This window comes from Hylobates moloch, unplaced genomic scaffold, assembly GCF_009828535.3.
Source record: "Hylobates moloch isolate HMO894 unplaced genomic scaffold, HMol_V3 SCAFFOLD_14, whole genome shotgun sequence".
NCBI classification, from domain to species: Eukaryota; Metazoa; Chordata; class Mammalia; order Primates; family Hylobatidae; genus Hylobates; species Hylobates moloch.
Genome location: NW_026652289.1, coordinates 40,509,885 through 40,526,232, shown reverse-complemented (window position 1 = coordinate 40,526,232; position 16,348 = coordinate 40,509,885). Strand labels below are relative to the sequence as shown.

At 44.4% G+C, this 16,348-nt stretch overlaps 1 protein-coding gene across 3 annotated transcripts in view; it reads left to right on the top strand.

Moving 5' to 3' along the window:
* ABHD2 (abhydrolase domain containing 2, acylglycerol lipase) overlaps positions 1-16,348 on the top strand; it is a 104,780-nt gene that overhangs the window by 76,262 nt on the left and 12,170 nt on the right. For all 3 annotated transcript variants that reach the window (XM_032175355.2, XM_058427336.1, XM_058427338.1), the window contains one exon: positions 8,604-8,787. In XM_032175355.2, the coding sequence (XP_032031246.1) occupies positions 8,604-8,787 (184 nt within the window). The remainder of the gene's footprint in view (positions 1-8,603; positions 8,788-16,348) is intronic.

Genomic DNA, 16,348 nt, shown 5'->3' with positions numbered 1-16,348 from the left:
TGACTCTCTGGCATTAGACATCAAGCTCTGAGGAAGTACCTGAAATCACAGCATTATATTCTCTTGCTGGGAGGAGGAACTCTTTAATGTCCAACTGGGTTTAATACAGGAACTTTTTTGTTTTTTAAACTATCTTTTGGATTAAGGCTGCAGTGAAGCGTGATCATGCCACTGCACTCCAGCCTGGGCAACAGAGTGAGACCCTGTCTCAAAAACAAAACAAAAATTATCTCTTGGGCTGGGTACAGTGGCTCACACCTTTAATCACAGTGAGACCTCATTTCTACAAAAAATAAAAATAAATTAGCTGGGCATGGTGGCTCATGTCTGTAGTCCCGGCTACTCTAGAAGCTGTGCCCAGGAGTTCAAGGCTGCATTGAGCTGTAATCATGCCACTGCACAGCCTGAGCTACAGAGTGAGACCCTATCTCTTAAAACAAACAAACATATATACAATCTTTCGGAACCTCAGGGTAAGGTCAGAAAACTTGGTCTTGCTTAGAGGATGGAACTTCAGTCTTAGAAGGGAGGGAGGCCCCCCTCCATCTAATTTCACATTCCAATTGAGACACTTTTGAGAGTAAAAAGGGACTTTATTAATAACTTTATCATAATTAATAACTATTAATAACTGCATCAGAACAATAAATTCCAGGCCCCTCTTGGAGAGACTAGGATGTAGGGTTATCTACCTTTAGCATGCTGTAGAGATCACCCACAATCTAAGACATCTCACTGTAAGAGCTTCAGGCAGTGATTTTGAAGGAACTTCTATTTTGTTTTTACTGCTTAATATCTTACAATCTTGTATTAGATCATAAACATAGGTGTTTCGATAAGCTCCTCATATCTACCATTTTCATTGCTGTAGACTCAATTTTGAATTGTATTCATAGTTGTGAATTGTGTTGCCTCTGCATTAAACAGTTGAGTTTTGTAATGGCAGAAGGGCACAATGGGAAGGGAGGAGGAAGAGATGGGTGAAGGGAGAGAGAGAATGTGAAAGTGAAGGTAGTGAGTTTGCAGAAGCTCAGACATCTAGTAAAACACCTGGCAAGATCATCTGCTGAGAGCCAGGGGCCAGGAGCTTCAGGAAGTGTGTCAGGGAGTCATATCCAAAGTAGAACAGTGGCCAAGAGTGATGAGTTCTGCACTTTCAGGATGATATCTGAATACTTAAACCTTTAGCCATAAGAGGGCAGTTTTAGGCATCCTATACCTGGGGAAACAAAGCTGAAGACACTCATTTTTTAAAATCCTTATTTCGGAGATAAGGACAAGGCCAACTAATTTGATAGCACAAAGGGGCCTTAACTTTATTTCTACAGCTATTGTGTTCCTGGATGACTAAGCTTTACGATAGTTTCCTCTTGACTTTAAGAAATGACTCACATACTTTTACTATGGAAGTGACAGGGGCTGCTAGGCCCCTAACCGCCCACCTGCCAGCAAGCCATGTTATTAGCTTAACTGTATTTTTCTCTTAGGCTAAACTTAGTGGGAAAGATATTCAAGTACCTCTTTCATGTCCCCTGCATACTCATGCTGGTGAGTACTGCGTGCCTTCATTCCAGACGATTCAAACTTCCTTCTTACCCACCTGACATTTTGTGGCACATCCACAGATGCCAGGCCCATGCCTGGCATGGAACATACAGAGATGACTCAGAGTCTCCATCCACAAGGAACACCAAGCCTCGGGTCCCTGTATTTTAGCCGATTTAGTCATGCTAGTGTCATTTGGGGAAGTGGCTGTTGAAATAATAGCTTTCAGGCAGCCTTTGTCTTGTCCTTCTTTAGGTGTAGGGGCTTGAGAAAAAGGTGAGGGGTCTTTCCTGTTCCCAGCAAGTTGCCTTTCCAAAATGGCCCTGTAATACTCATCTGTCTAAGGCCCAGCTAAGTGTTTCAGATTTCATCTTACTTTAAAAAGCTGCAGCAAGATTATATGGTAACCTAGTGCTAATCCCATAAGAATTAAATACATAGAGCCTCATTTAAAAACAGATTAATGTAGCTGTTAGTAATAACAGGCCAGGGAGAGGCTCCCAGGCACTAAAGGTGTTTGGTAACTGACATCAGGGGAGATCCCAGGAGGACCTTCCAGAAAGCTGATCCTGGAGCTGGGCACCATGTCTTTGCCCTTCCCTTGCATGGGAGAGGTGGCATCTCTTCACAGAACATCCAACAGTCTCTCTGACATCAGGCAGGGTTGGCCCTTTATCCAGATCAGATGTGTTTGGATTTAATTAAATTGAGGCTCCCAAAGTGCCTACACAATTAGCTGTAATTGCTCCTCAGTAGTGTAGCAAATCTGAGTTTTGTAACTGTCCCAATGACATCTGAACATCTGCTCTATGTCTCAAATAATTACTCTCAAACCTGAGTAATGATAGATGGGTCTAAAAGGAATAAAAGCTGGGTACAGTGGCTCACACCTGTAATCCCAGCACTTTGGAAAAGGAAGCCAAGGTGGGCAGATCTCTTGAGCTCAGAAGTTCGAGACCAGCCTGGGCAACATAGTGGAACCTCCCAGGCAAGTTCCCCCATCTCTACAAAAAATCAGAAATTAGCTGGGTTTGGTGGCATGTGCCTGTAGTCCCAGCTACTCAAGAGGCTGAGGTGGGAGGACGTCTTGAACTTGGGGAGGTCAAGGCTGCAGTGAGCCATGATCATGCCACTGTACTCCAGCCTAGGGAGACAGACCAAGACCCTGTCTCAAAAAAATAAGAATAAAAATAATAAAGGGAATCAAATGGTTGGGGGGAGTAAGATGTTTAATAATTGAAGCATAAATCTCTGCAGTACTATTACCTAAGTAGATTTGTGATATAAGGCAAGGGGCTTGGGCTTTGGGGTTGACATGGTCCAAAGTCCAGCGTTGGACTTTGAGTAGACACAGTCATGCGTAGACATGGCCCTACTCATTATGTGAAGGTGGACAAGTCATTTCAAGTCTTTAAATCTGCTTCCTTGTCATGTTTAAGTTACTAGCAGAGAGGCTGAACATTGTACATCTGTTCTTTCATCCATTCATTTAGGTAACACTGATTGAGTGCCCACCAAGTATCTGGCCTCACAGATACAGTGGTGAAGAAGAGCAAGAATATCTTTGCTTCATGGAGTTTATAATCTAATAGAGTCTCATTCAATGTTGGAACAAAACATAAAGATATAATTAGCTAAGAGATGACAAAATTAGGCAGAAACCTTAGGAAGTGGTGGAGAAGTAAATATTTAATAACAATTTAAATTAAGTTTCTCAGTACTATTTCTTAGGCAGGCAAATAATGTCCCCAGCACAAACCATTGCTCCAGCATGAGTGATATGTTGGGTGTCTTTAGCATAGTCAAAACTGGCCTAAGGAAATTTAAACATCTTTTTTTCCCCTTATTTTTTTGCTAGATTTTAAAACTGGTTAGATTCATATTTAAAAAGAAATGAATACACATGAGAAAAACAGTCAAACTGTGCCAAAGGCCACATACAATGAGTGAAACTAGATCTTTTTCCTACCCTAGACCCCCAGTTTTTCTCCCCAGGAAATCAATGTCTGCTACAATTTTCCAGTGAATATTCAATCAGATATGTGTGTATGTAATCCCTTAAAACCCAAGCAAACACGGGAGAGGGTGCCAGCCCCACTCTTTCACCCCTTGTTTTTATCCCTTAAGATGACTCAGAGCCATTCCATGTCAGATCAGATTCATTTTTTTTTTTTTTTTTTTGGAGATGGGGTCTCACTCTGTCACTCAGACTGGAGTGTAGGGGCACGATCTTGGCTCACTGCAACCTCCCTTCCCAGGCTCTAGCAATTCTCCCACCTCAGCCTCCCAAGTAGCTGGGACTACAGGCACGTGTCACCACTGCCTGGATAATTTTTGTATTTTTAGCAGAGACGGGGTTTCACCATGTTGGCCAGGCTGGTCTTGAGCTCCTGACCTCAAATGATCCACCCGCCTCAGCCTCCCAAAGTGCTGGGATTACAAGCATGAGCCACCTCGCCCAGCCAGATTCATCCTTTTTCACCACAGTGTAGTCCTTCATTTAACCAGTCCTCTACTGATGGAAATTTAGGTTGTTTCCAAACCTTTGCTGCTACAAACAGCAAAATGCTGCAGTGAACATTCTTGCATGTACATGTTTACATATATATGCAGTATAAAGTCCCCAAAGGCAGAATTACTAGACCAAAGGTTTGTACTTTAAAAAAACATGAACAGATGTTACCACATTGCCTTCCAAGGCCTATACCAATGTGTACTCCCTCATCAGTGGATGGACCAGAGGGCCTGTTACCCATACTCCTTCCAGTCCTGGGCATTGGCAAACTTCATCTTTTCTAACATGGGCAGTGGAAAATGATTTCTAAGTGTCATTTTAACTTGCATCTGTTTAACAATGAGTGACATGAAGCATCTTTTCAAGCTGCACTTTTAAAAGACAAAAGAGGCCGGGCGCGGTGGCTCACACCTGTAATCCCAGCACTTCGGGAGGCCGAGGCGGGCAGATCACAAGGTCAGGAGTTCAAGACCAGCCTGGCCAACATGGTGAAACCCCGTCTCTACTAAAAATACAAAAATTAGCCTGGCATGGTGGTGGGTGCCTGTAATCTCAGCTACCCAGGAGGCTGAGGCAGGAGAATCGTTTGAACCCGGGAGGCAGAGGTTGCAGTGAGCCAAGATCGCGCCATTGCACTCCAGCCTGGGCAACGAGCAAAACTCCATCTCCAAAAAAAAAGAAAGAAAATTAAGGATTTCATCCAGCTTTTTTGTCAACTAGGACAATGGTTCTCTAAGTGTGGTCTCTGGACCAACAATGTCAGCATCACCTGAGAACTTGTTAGAAAAGCAAATTCTCAGCCCACCCAGACCAGTGGAATCAGGACCTCTGGGGGTGAGGTCCTGCAAGCTCATTTTAGCAAGCCCTCTGTTTAGGCACCACCCCCTTGAGTTTCTGATTCTGTGGGTTTGGGGTGAGGTCCAAGAATGTGCATTTGAACCAGTTCCCAGGCAATGCTGATGCTGCTTGCTCAGGGGCCACACTCTGAGAACCACTGAGCTAGAGCATCATTCTTGCAGTAATATATAACCTCTGTGCAGCTTTTCCAGTTCACTCTTTACAAGAAAGATTACCAGAAAGCAATTACGTATATTTAAAGGTATTTAAATTTTCTTTTTGTTAGGTATTAGTGGATCTACAGGAAGTGCCTGGTTGTGTTGAATGGGGATGTGCTACCTGTGAAAACCTTGCTTTGAGGAAGTGTTTGGAAAACTGCTACCAGGCTAAGCTTCCGAAAAGCTAAGCAGCGCCCCCATCTGTGAAGGTTGTTTACTGCAAGTAGAAAGGAAAGGGAGTCTGAAAAGGGGTGGCCCAGAGACAGATGAGTGCTTCAAAAAATGCCTTCTCATATTAGTCTGAGCCGGAGAGAGCCTTGTTCCTTAGAGCAGTGCTCCACAGCCACCGGGGTTGCACCTGAGGATCTTGTAGAACACCCATGGCCAGATCCCACCCCCAGACATTCTGATTTAATGAAGCTCGGGAGGGCCCAGGCATTAGTATGGTTGTTTTAGAAGCACCCCAGGTGTTTGGCTTTGAGGCTATCTTTAACTCTCAATGATTCAGTAAGCCATTTAATACCCTATAATAAATATTTTTCCTGCTTCAAAAAAATCCCCAGGTGATTCTAATGTGCAATCAGGTTGAAGAACACTAGAGAAAACCCTAAATTTTAGATAAGCTACATTCTTGTTTAAATATATTTTTAATTGTGATAAAATGTACCTAACAAAATTTCATGCTAACTATTTTTAAGTGTACAGTTCCGTAGTGTTAAGTATATTGATTGTTTTGCAGCCAATCTCCAGGATTTTTTCATCTTGCAAAACTAACACTCTACGCATTAAACAATAACTCTCCATCCCGTCTCCCTAGCCCCTGGCAACCACCATTCTGTTTTCCATCTATAAATTTTACTAGTCCAGGCATGTCACATAAGTAGGATCCCACAGTATTTGTCCTTTTGTGAGTGGTTTACTTCACGTAGCATAATGTCCTCAAGGTTCTTCCATGCTGTAGCATGTGACGGGATATCCTTCCCTTTTAAAGCTGAATAATATTGCATTGTACACATGTACCACATTGCTTTTTTTTTTTTTTTTTTTTGAGACGGAGTCTTACTGTATCGCCCAGGCTGGAGTGCAGTGGCATGATCTCAGCTCACTGCAAGCTCCACCTCCTGGGTTCACGCCATTCTCCTGCCTCAGCCTCCTGAGTAGCTGGGACTACAGGTGCCTGCCACCACGCCCGGCTAATTTTTTGTATTTTTAGTAGAGACAGGGTTTCACCGTGTTAGCCAGGATGGTCTCGATCTCCTGACCTCGTGATCCACCCACCTCGGCCTCCCAAAGTCCTGGGATTACAGGCGTGAGCCACTGCACCTGGCCATTGCTACCTGCTTAAAAAGAGAAACTTGGCTGGGGCGGTGGCTCACACCTGTAATCCCAGCACTTTGGGAGGCCGAGGCAGGCAGATCACCTGAGGTCAGGAGTTCAAGACCAGCCTGGACAACAAGACAAAACCCCGTCTCTACTAAAAATACAAAAATTAGCCGGACATGGTGGCACACGCCTGTAACCCCAGCTACTCGGGGGGCTGAGGCAGAGGGATCGCTTGAACCCGGGAGGCAGAGGTTGTAGTGAGCCGAGATTGTGCCACTGCACTCCAGCCTGGGTGATAGAGCGAGACTCTGCCTAAAAAACAAACAAACTTCTATTAGTCAAAAGTATAGGGGATATTGTCTGGGAGGAGGAATTAGGAGGCCTCCAGGGGTGTCAGAGATATTCTGCGTCTTCATCTGGGCAATGCTTACCTGGGTATAAATGTATAAAACTTCATTGATTGTGCATTTTCCTGTATGTATGTTATACCCCATTAAATAGGGCAGTTTCAAGTGTATTGATGCATAATATTGCCAGACATATTGTAAAGGGAAAAAATGAGGCACCAAACAATGTGTATGTTACCACTGGTATTTTTAAAAAGAATATAGGAAACTTACCTTTCACTCCATCTTTTATAGCATTTGAATTTTCTACCATGGGCATGAATTACCTACTCAAAAACAAAGTCACTGTAGATTCTTGGGCTCGGCCCCCATCTTACAGAATCAGCTTCTCTGGAGTTGAGGCCCAGGAATGCTCATTTCTAACACCCTCTCCAGGTGATTCTATGCACACTGCAGCTTAAGAACTGCATGAGGTTGTGCCGGCCTGGCTTAGGCTACATTCTTCTACAAAAGGAAGACAGATATAAGGGGAGTTTACCCCAGGGTCAAAAGATACTTTCCCCATGGCTTGATGATTAGGGAAGGAGCTGTTCAACTCTATTAAGAATGCCAAAACCTCTGAGCTGGTGCCAAAGTCAACAACTCCCATTTCCATTGTAAATCCGTACTCTTCTCATGCCAGTCTATTTTGTATGTGCTTTGTGTCGACATCCCTAACTTTCCATGTGAGATTTTAAATTGGCTCCCTACAGAGTTTGAGGTTGGGCCTTAGAAGGATGTCGTGAATCCCTTCACTTGTAATATGGCCATTCACTTCCTCCTATTAGCAAAGCTGCTGAGACATAACATGGCTTCAATAACTTCCCAAGGGGACACCAGCTGAGATCATCCCTCCTGGGCAAATGAGGCCCAAATACCCTCTCTGTTCAGAGGTCTCCTCTGTGTATTTTTGAATGAGCCTGCCTCCCTTGGCACCCTGTCCCTATGTCACCAAGAACATTTTACCCTAATCCTACAGAGCATCCTGGCAGTCCCTCTGGACTGAAGTTTATCTTTCCTCTCCTTTCCAACTCTGTCAAGAAGATTCTGTAAATAACATCCACTTCCTACTTTTCTTAACACCATGAATCATCATACACATGGGTATAGCATCCCACTTTGTAGCTAGGAAGCTAATCTCAAAGGATTTTGCTCTTGCATTTATTTATTTATTTACTTACTTACCTTATTTTATTTTATTTTTTTGAGACAGGGTCTCACTCTGTCACCCAGGCTGGAGTGCAGTGATGCGATCTTGGCTCACTGTAGCCTTGTAGCCTCTGCCTCCCCAGCACAAGGAATCCTCTTGCCTCAGCCTCCTAAGTAGTGGGGACTACAGGGACACACCCGTAGTGTGTAGAGATGGGGTCTCGCCATTTTGTCCAGGCTGGCCTAGCTTTTATTTAGGTCTGCGTGCGAGCATATGTGCTCGTGCACACCCTGAAATCTGCTTTGATATCCATGAGCATCTAGACAGGGTTCTTGTGACCTACCTTTTAAGAAGCATTGTACATTTGATACATGGTACCTCCACTCTTGGGCACTGCTGAGGCCGGGTTTCCTCTTATCCCAAGGGGCATCTGGGAACTTCTCTCTGGATAGCCAAAGAGCAGTGTCTGTCTGTCTCTCCATACACATCCCCCGACACACACACGTATATATACACATATATATTTCTCTTTTAGTATACTGGTACCCATTTAGTAACGTTCCAGCTTGTATTTTCTCCAGATACGATGCACCTGAAATGACTGAGCAACCTCACCCTTTTGCCCACAGGCTGCACGTGGGAATTTGGAGCCATGGTGAACTACATCAAGAAGACATATCCCCTGACCCAGCTGGTCGTCGTGGGCTTCAGCCTGGGTGGTAACATCGTGTGCAAATACTTGGGGGAGACTCAGGCAAATCAAGAGAAGGTCCTGTGCTGCGTCAGCGTGTGCCAGGGGTACAGTGCACTGAGGTGAGTCATCTCTGCCTTCCATCAGGGCCTTCAGTTAGCCCTTATTTATAGAGATGCCCCGACACACAACACACTGTTCTGTGAAGACCGGGGAACACTGTGGCTGACTCAGTAGAAAGAATTTTCTGAGTCTTGGACTCACCTTGTTTTGTTTGCATATCATACATTGGAGTTGCCCCATCAGACCCCTTAAGCCTGGGATATGCAGCTGCATTTTGGGATCAAATCTGTAATTGGAGAAGTCAAAACCCCCTTTGATAGTTGCTGTCTCCCTAGGGAATCTCTGTCAGGTGACTTAATTTGTTCAGGCTTCAGGAGTTTTTATAGAAACGTGGATTAATGAAAGAGCATAGGAGACTGGCAAGCTGGGATCTGAAAGCTGGGCCTTAGGATCCCAAATCCCTCCTTCCTCCAAGAGCTGAGTCTCAGTTGGCATCTGGAAGGGATCTGTAGAAATCATTTAATCAGTGTCCTCACCTTTAAGTATTTGTCTGTCTTAGGCATCCCAGGCATCATCACAAAGGAGTTGATCTAGTGGGTCAAGCTTTCTCCCACCCCTTAGTCTCTTGCCAGTAGATACCCCACAGGATGAGTCCTAGGAGGGCGTGGTCATCTGCCCTGATTCCCCTCAAGATCACTGCTGTCCCAGGTCTCTCGGGAGTCACCACACTCACACGTTCACACACACACGTGGCACACACACTATACACACACATCTCTCCAGGCTCTTCAAATACATTCATATTTTTTTCTGTACTCTTCATGATGTCCTTTGTATTACAAATGAGTATAACCAGTTATTAAAAATCTTCTGAAAAAATTTGAAACACACAGGAAAGTTTAAAAACACCTCCCTATTGAGCCAGTCTAATGCCAAACAGTCCTTATTGTTATTCAAAGAATCTTTTCCTTTTGCCTCACCTGTATATCTCATGCTGCAGTTTAAACATACCTTGTTACTTTCTGATGGATAGAGGCTGTCTATATTATTTCTAAAAATACATATTACTGGAATTTAAAGCCAGCACACCCAAAAGACACGTGTGGGCCCAGGATTCAGCCTCTCCTTATGAGGCTTAAAGCTGGCTGAAAAAGATGATCTAAATGTACCCACGATAGACATGAGAAACATCTCTGATTAAACCCTTCCTGAGTCCCAGGGCCAAGGTCTGGGTTCTATTTTTCCTTGCCGGCAATATGGGGATGATGATAATAAGCAGTACCTACCTCATAGCACCACTGAGAGTCAAATGAGTTGATGCGTATGAAGTGCTTAGAACAGTGCCCAGCACACAGAACATAAGCCACTGTTCATTTTCATTATTGTCATCATCATCATTCACTGTAAAATGAAGGAGGTGAGTTCGATCAGCAGATCACAAAGACCGGTCCAGTGAACTAGTGACTGCCTCACTTCATAAGGAATCACTTGGAGGATCATGTTAGGAAGAAATTCTGTTTCTTGGGCCCCACCCTTGGAGATTTTGATTCATGAAGGTGGAGGCATGGGACCTCAGAAATCTGCATTTTGGATACATTTCATAGGTGAGTTTTCAGTTTAGTTACGTTTAGCAGTCCCTGGGGTTGGTGACCTCAGTGGTCTCTCCAGCTCTCGTGTTCCAGGACCAGGTTAGTCCCCCATCTTCCTACCAGGAATCTTTTCCTTCACTCCTCTGGTCACTGGGGAGTCAGCTGAGAGGACATGTGCCTTTATCTTGGTGTGACTAGAAATATCTAACTCCCAGATCATAGCCACGTGTAACCAGAATTAACCAAAGTCCTATCGGGCCCAGTCACTGGGATAAGAAAGACATGAGCAAGGGGCCTACCCCAGGATCCAAGGGAGCAGAACTAGGACGTTTGTTTTGTTTTCTTTTTTTTTTTCAATGCACAAAATCTTAAAATGACAATCCCTTCATCTCATTTTGCTGCAGTAGCGCCATCTGCTGTCAGCAAGAGCACATGATTGACGCAGCAAACTAAGGTGTTTGAACTAAGGCAAAGAAGGCTCAAGAAGCTAGGAAACTAAAATCTGTGAGGTGCTATACATTTTGCAGACATAGCCTACACAGCCTTGAGACCTCAGAGGGCTTCATACACATAACTAACTATTGGCACACCAACCTCATGCAAGAAGGAGCAAGTTGCAACTTTATTCTCTGGAGCGCAGAGAACTAACTTTTCCAGGCTAAGATCATGTGGTCCTGCATATGGGAACTGGCACCAGGTCAGAGAGACACCGTTGTCCTGTGTGTGCTGGTGCAAGGCTCAGGCACCCTCAACATTTAAACCAGATCTGTGGAATAAATGGAGCACAGTTCCTTACTTTAAACGAGCATAACCTTTTTTTCTCCTGCCGAGGCTTGAGGGCGATGAGGCTTTCAGCACTGGGATGGTGGCAGCTGCATAAGTGCTTCCCATCACACCAAGGTGGAGCCGAGGAGGCCTGTCTGCTTCTGCAGGGGCCACACGAGAGTTCATGCTTCTGGTAAATCTCTCCTAGCTGAGTCTGGAGACCCACTTCCTCAGTGAACCCCTCCCTCTGGCTTCTCTTCCTGTAGCTCACCTCCCATCTAGCCAGAGCCAGTTGAAGGCTCAGAGAGAAGCCAGCCACCTGCTTGCTGTAGTTAGCAAAGTCTAGCTGCTGCTAAACTAGCTCACCTTTTACCATGTGCTGAACCACTGAAGGAGGGACACAAATGCCCTGAAATCACCTGGTATCCAGCAGACTTTAACACGTTCCCTCAGCATAAACAGTTGCCAACCCGCCTGGGGACTCTGTGTGGTGAGACATCCTCCTAGGTAATAGGGACATAGCCCTGAACAAGGCTGACTAATTCCCTGCCCTCATGGAGCTTAAAGAAAATGGGGAGGGAAGCATTTTTGGTCTGGTTTCAGGTAAAACAAATTCTTCTTTCTCAAGAAAGCCCTCAACAATCTTATGTTACAGAATTGACCAATAATAATAAAACTAAAACAAAAGCATTTTATTGCAGTTTGGGTGTAAAAGATAGTCTGTATCTGAGGACCTCACAGCACTGAAGACAACAGAGTGATATTTACAAAGCCACAAAGCAACAAATACATGTTACTAAGATATTACACATTAGGCACATGGATGCCAAGGAGGTCCTCAGTCAAGTGGGGGGTCCGTGAGGAGGGATTTCTGAAGGAGGTGAGGGTGAGGAGGACAGTAGCACAGGGCCCAGGCCACGGGCAGAAGCCCCTTACAGCAGGGGTCCCAACTGCTGTTAGGAACCAGGCCGCACAGCAGGAGGTGAGCAGTGGGCGGGTCATGGTGGGCAAAGCAGTAGGGAAGCAGTGGGTGAACCTTCATCTGTATTTAGTTTCATTCCCCATTGATCACATTACTGCCTGAGTTCTGCCTCCTGTCAGATCAGCAGTGGCATTAGATTCCCATAGGAGGATGAACCTTATTGTGAACTGCGCATGTGAGGGATATAGTTTGCACGCTTCTTATGAGAATCTAATGTCTGATGATCTGTCACTGTCTCCCATCACCCCCAGATGGGACTGTCTAGTTGCAGGAAAATAAGCTCAGGGATCTCACTGATTCTATGTTATGGTGAGTTGTATAATTATTTCATTCTGTATTATAATGTAATAATTATAGGGAAATAGGGAAAAGTGCATTACAAATGTAATGTGCTTGAATCATCCTGAAGCCATCCCCCTGCCTCTGCCTTCGCTAGTCTGTGGACAAATTGTCTTCCACAAAGCCAGTCCCAAGGACTGCTTCCTTACAGGACAGTAGGGGAATTATCAGAGGAGTGTTTCAAATCTCCTTAAAGGCACATTATACTCCGGGCTAAGTGAATGTGTTAGCATCACTAAGACCTGACCACGTGAACATCCTAGCATTCTTTGAGCAAGGCCTTCCTGCCATCCACGTGAACATCCTAGCATTCTTTGAGCAAGGCCTTCCTGCCATCCACGTGAACATCCTAGCATTCTTTGAGCAGGGCCTTCCTGCCATGGGGCAGAGGCAGGTACCACTTTTCCTGCCAAATGGTGGGGATATTGTCTCTTTTGCTTTTTGATGGGCAAACTTCAGGCTAGAGATGAGTTTATGGCAAAAGCAAATATTATTCATAAAGTTCCCCCAGAGACTGAGACTTTCCTAAAATTTGTTTTTATAGTTGAAGAGCTATAAAATACAGTAACTTTGTGCCATCAGTAATTTTGAATCACAGCCAAACAAAGAGGGGGAAACTGCAGCGTTTAAATGAGACTCTATGGACAGAACTTCACCCTGCGAAACAGCTCAGCTTTTCCACCACTGGGTTGTGAAGTCGACCTGACCACATGGTTGCCCTTAGTGCCTTGGGGCTTTTTGTGGTTTTTTTCATTGTTGTTAATTTTTTTATCAGAATAATGAGAGGCCATATAAATATTCTTTGACTCTAACTCGTTCCTGTAAAAGTACATCCTGTAAAAGGAAAAGATTCTGATAAGGAAGAAAGGGGCCTGGTAGGTGGCCATCCCTACTCTAGTCTGAAGTCCATCTTTCTGCCCCATCCTTCCACCCCAGTGGAACTAACAAAGCCCAGCCTGGCAGGTACCAAAAACTCTTGGCCCACTCCCTTATGTGGTACAAACATGGTTTTCTTCTGCTCACACTCAAGCTGAACTAGCTGGAGATGGTGACCTCTCTACAGATTGACTCTGCCCCTGAAGGGCAATCTGCCACCAGCCCAGAACCTTCTGGCTGGGTCTTTTGGGTCTAGAGGCTCTACCGTCCCTCCTCCCAGAGGCCCGCTGTTCAAGGTAGGAGCTCTGTCTTGGGCTTGACCAGCCTGCCTAGGATCATGCCACCTTCCTCTCTCTGCGGGTTGGGCTGGTCCTGGTTTTGCCCCCACTGCAGGATTACTCTCTTATAGTGCCCAAGTTAGAAATAATCCACATGTCCGGCATGGGAGATAGTTAAATAAATTAATCATATATCAACTCAGTGGGAAACAAGGCAGCTTTTATTTTAAAAAATCAAGAAAAATATATAACATGACAGAATGTATATATTAAAAGTAGGGAAGGGCCAGGTGCGGTGGCTCACACCTGTAATCCCAGCACTTTGGGAGGCCAAGGCAGGCGGATCACAAGGTCAGGAGTTCGAGACCAGCCTGACCAACATGGTGAAACACCATCTCTACTAAAAATACAAAAATTAGCCAGGTGTGGTGGCGCGCACCTGTAATCCCAGCTACTCAGGAGGCTGAGGCAGGAAAATCTCTTGAATCCGGAAGGCAGAGGTTGCAGTGAGCCGAGATCATGCCATTATTGCACTCCAGCCTGGGGGACAGAGCGAGACTCTGTCTCAAAAAAAAAAAAAAAATTAAGATAATAAATTTTACGTTATGTGTTTTTATCATAATTTTTTAAAAATATGACTGTATATAGGCAAAACCTGGAAAGAAATCCCCTCCTTCTACAAGTAAAAATACTTCTTAGGTCGGTGTGATAGCATTATGGGAAAATAGTTAATGTACCTTATTCTTAAGGTTTCATTATCGTATTGCTTTCAAGGTATTTTTTTAGTATCGTCTACATCCACATCCCATAAATTCATCTCCAATCTTAATTCATACTGCCCTTGCCTTTCTTCCCTTTTTGGAATGTTAAGGTCATGCTTGCCCACCCCACTTTTATAGAACCTCATTCTCATTCTCCATATTTTTTCAAAGACCACAGGAAAGCTGTTTCACTATTCTCATAGTCTCTCAGCACTCTGAGACATAATTTATTTAGCCAGGAGATCTGAATTCACTTGGGTATTAGATGCATTCTTTCCCCAGTTCATTCTCTTCTGACTTTAATTCCTTTTCATCAGTACTTGGTCCACTCACTTTGCAAAATATGAACTGGAAAGCTGAGCCTTCTCTAAGCAGTTACCCCAGCAGCATAGTGGTTGGCTCAGCTCTTCCTTGCCCAAGTGATTGCTCTGAACCTAATTGTAAATACCTGTTTGTTGGGACCCTCTTCTGAGGGATTAAAACCCATTGCCTTCCACAACACCTTTTAAAATTCTTTTAACAGTCCAAAGAGAAATCTCTCACTAGAAAATGGCTGTGAAACCAGTATGGGTAATATTTTATTATAATTTAGTGTTACATTGATTAGAAATGAAGGCATTTTCAGGGAATTCTATTTATTTTGGTAATAGGTAGATCAATAGATGGACAAAGTTCTTTAAAAATCCATATGGATTATTCTCAAATAAGACTCCCAGTGAATCTATACTGGCTTTGGGGGTTAATTTTCTCTTCTCATTTGTGATTATCACTTTTTGAGAGTTTTGCAACTTTCAGAAGGCATCTTTCCTTTTGGAGTCATCCTGATTCTCTCTGAAGTTTTGAAACCTACCTTCCTTCCAACAAGATTCACTCTGAATTATGCAAAGCCATTCCCTCCCTGTAATTCTGACCGAGCTGCCCCTCCCAGGGTCCCACACTTCTCTCCTGTGTCCTCAGCCAGTTTATCCTGGTGGACCAATATCTGGCCCAGCCTGGGGAGCAGTTCCTGCCACCCTTTCTCTCTTCTGGAGAACATAGCTATCTAGAGGCAGGTCTTCACTTTGAGCTTAGCCTGTGTTTAATGAGCATATCACAGACCATTAAATTCACAAACCATTTCATTCTTAACTCCCCACTACCTCTTATTTTTTAACCGTGACATTGTGGGAAATGTTTGTCACTCCAAAATTGTGAAATTTTGCCATTCTAAAATTGTAGCAGCTTTGGGGAAATTACTTTTATAAAATTACTTTTATAAACTCCCTGGATTGAAAAAATAAAAAACAAAACAAAAAAACCTTACAAACCACCTAGTCCCCTCACTTACCATCTGGAAGATGGAACCTAGTAGAAATATTGACATCCAGATCCATTCACAAGGTGGAGGCAGGCCTGGAGATTTTGAAACCTGCAAGATGAAAGTTTCCCTTTAATGAGCGTGGACTCAGTGTCCGCCTGCGTTTGGATTCACGCCCAAGGGAGGAGAGCAGTGAGTGGGGAGGGCTGAGCAGGCATGGCTGGTGGGAGTGAGCCCACTGGTGTTTGTTCACCTGCTGTGTGGGCATGGAAATCTGGCTGGGGAAGCACATAGCCAGGGCTGGTGGTGGCTGTCTCCTCCCTCTGCATGTGCTGCTGGCAGAACCTGGGCTCTGGAAAACAGGGATAATATCACCTGCCTACTGCCGCCACTGAAGGGTCAGAGTGTGGCCCTCACAGCCACCTAGCATATGCCAGTCACACACTAGCCCTAGAGGCAGAAAGACACTTCCAGACAAGCCCCACCAGCTGTACCTAGAAAGGGTTAAGGGCCTGTCTACTTCCACTTCGAGTTCCTTGCCCCTTCAATGGTATGAGGCTAATCAAAAGATAGATTTATTTGGAGGAGATCCCAGTTAATGATTTTCCTTTACCTCTTGATCAGCAACGACAGAAGATTTTTTAGGTTTTCCCCTCCACACCCACTCTCCCCTTCCATGTGCCTGTCATTAAACCAGAAAACTTGCCTGCCAGGTAGGGAGCCAAATACAGAA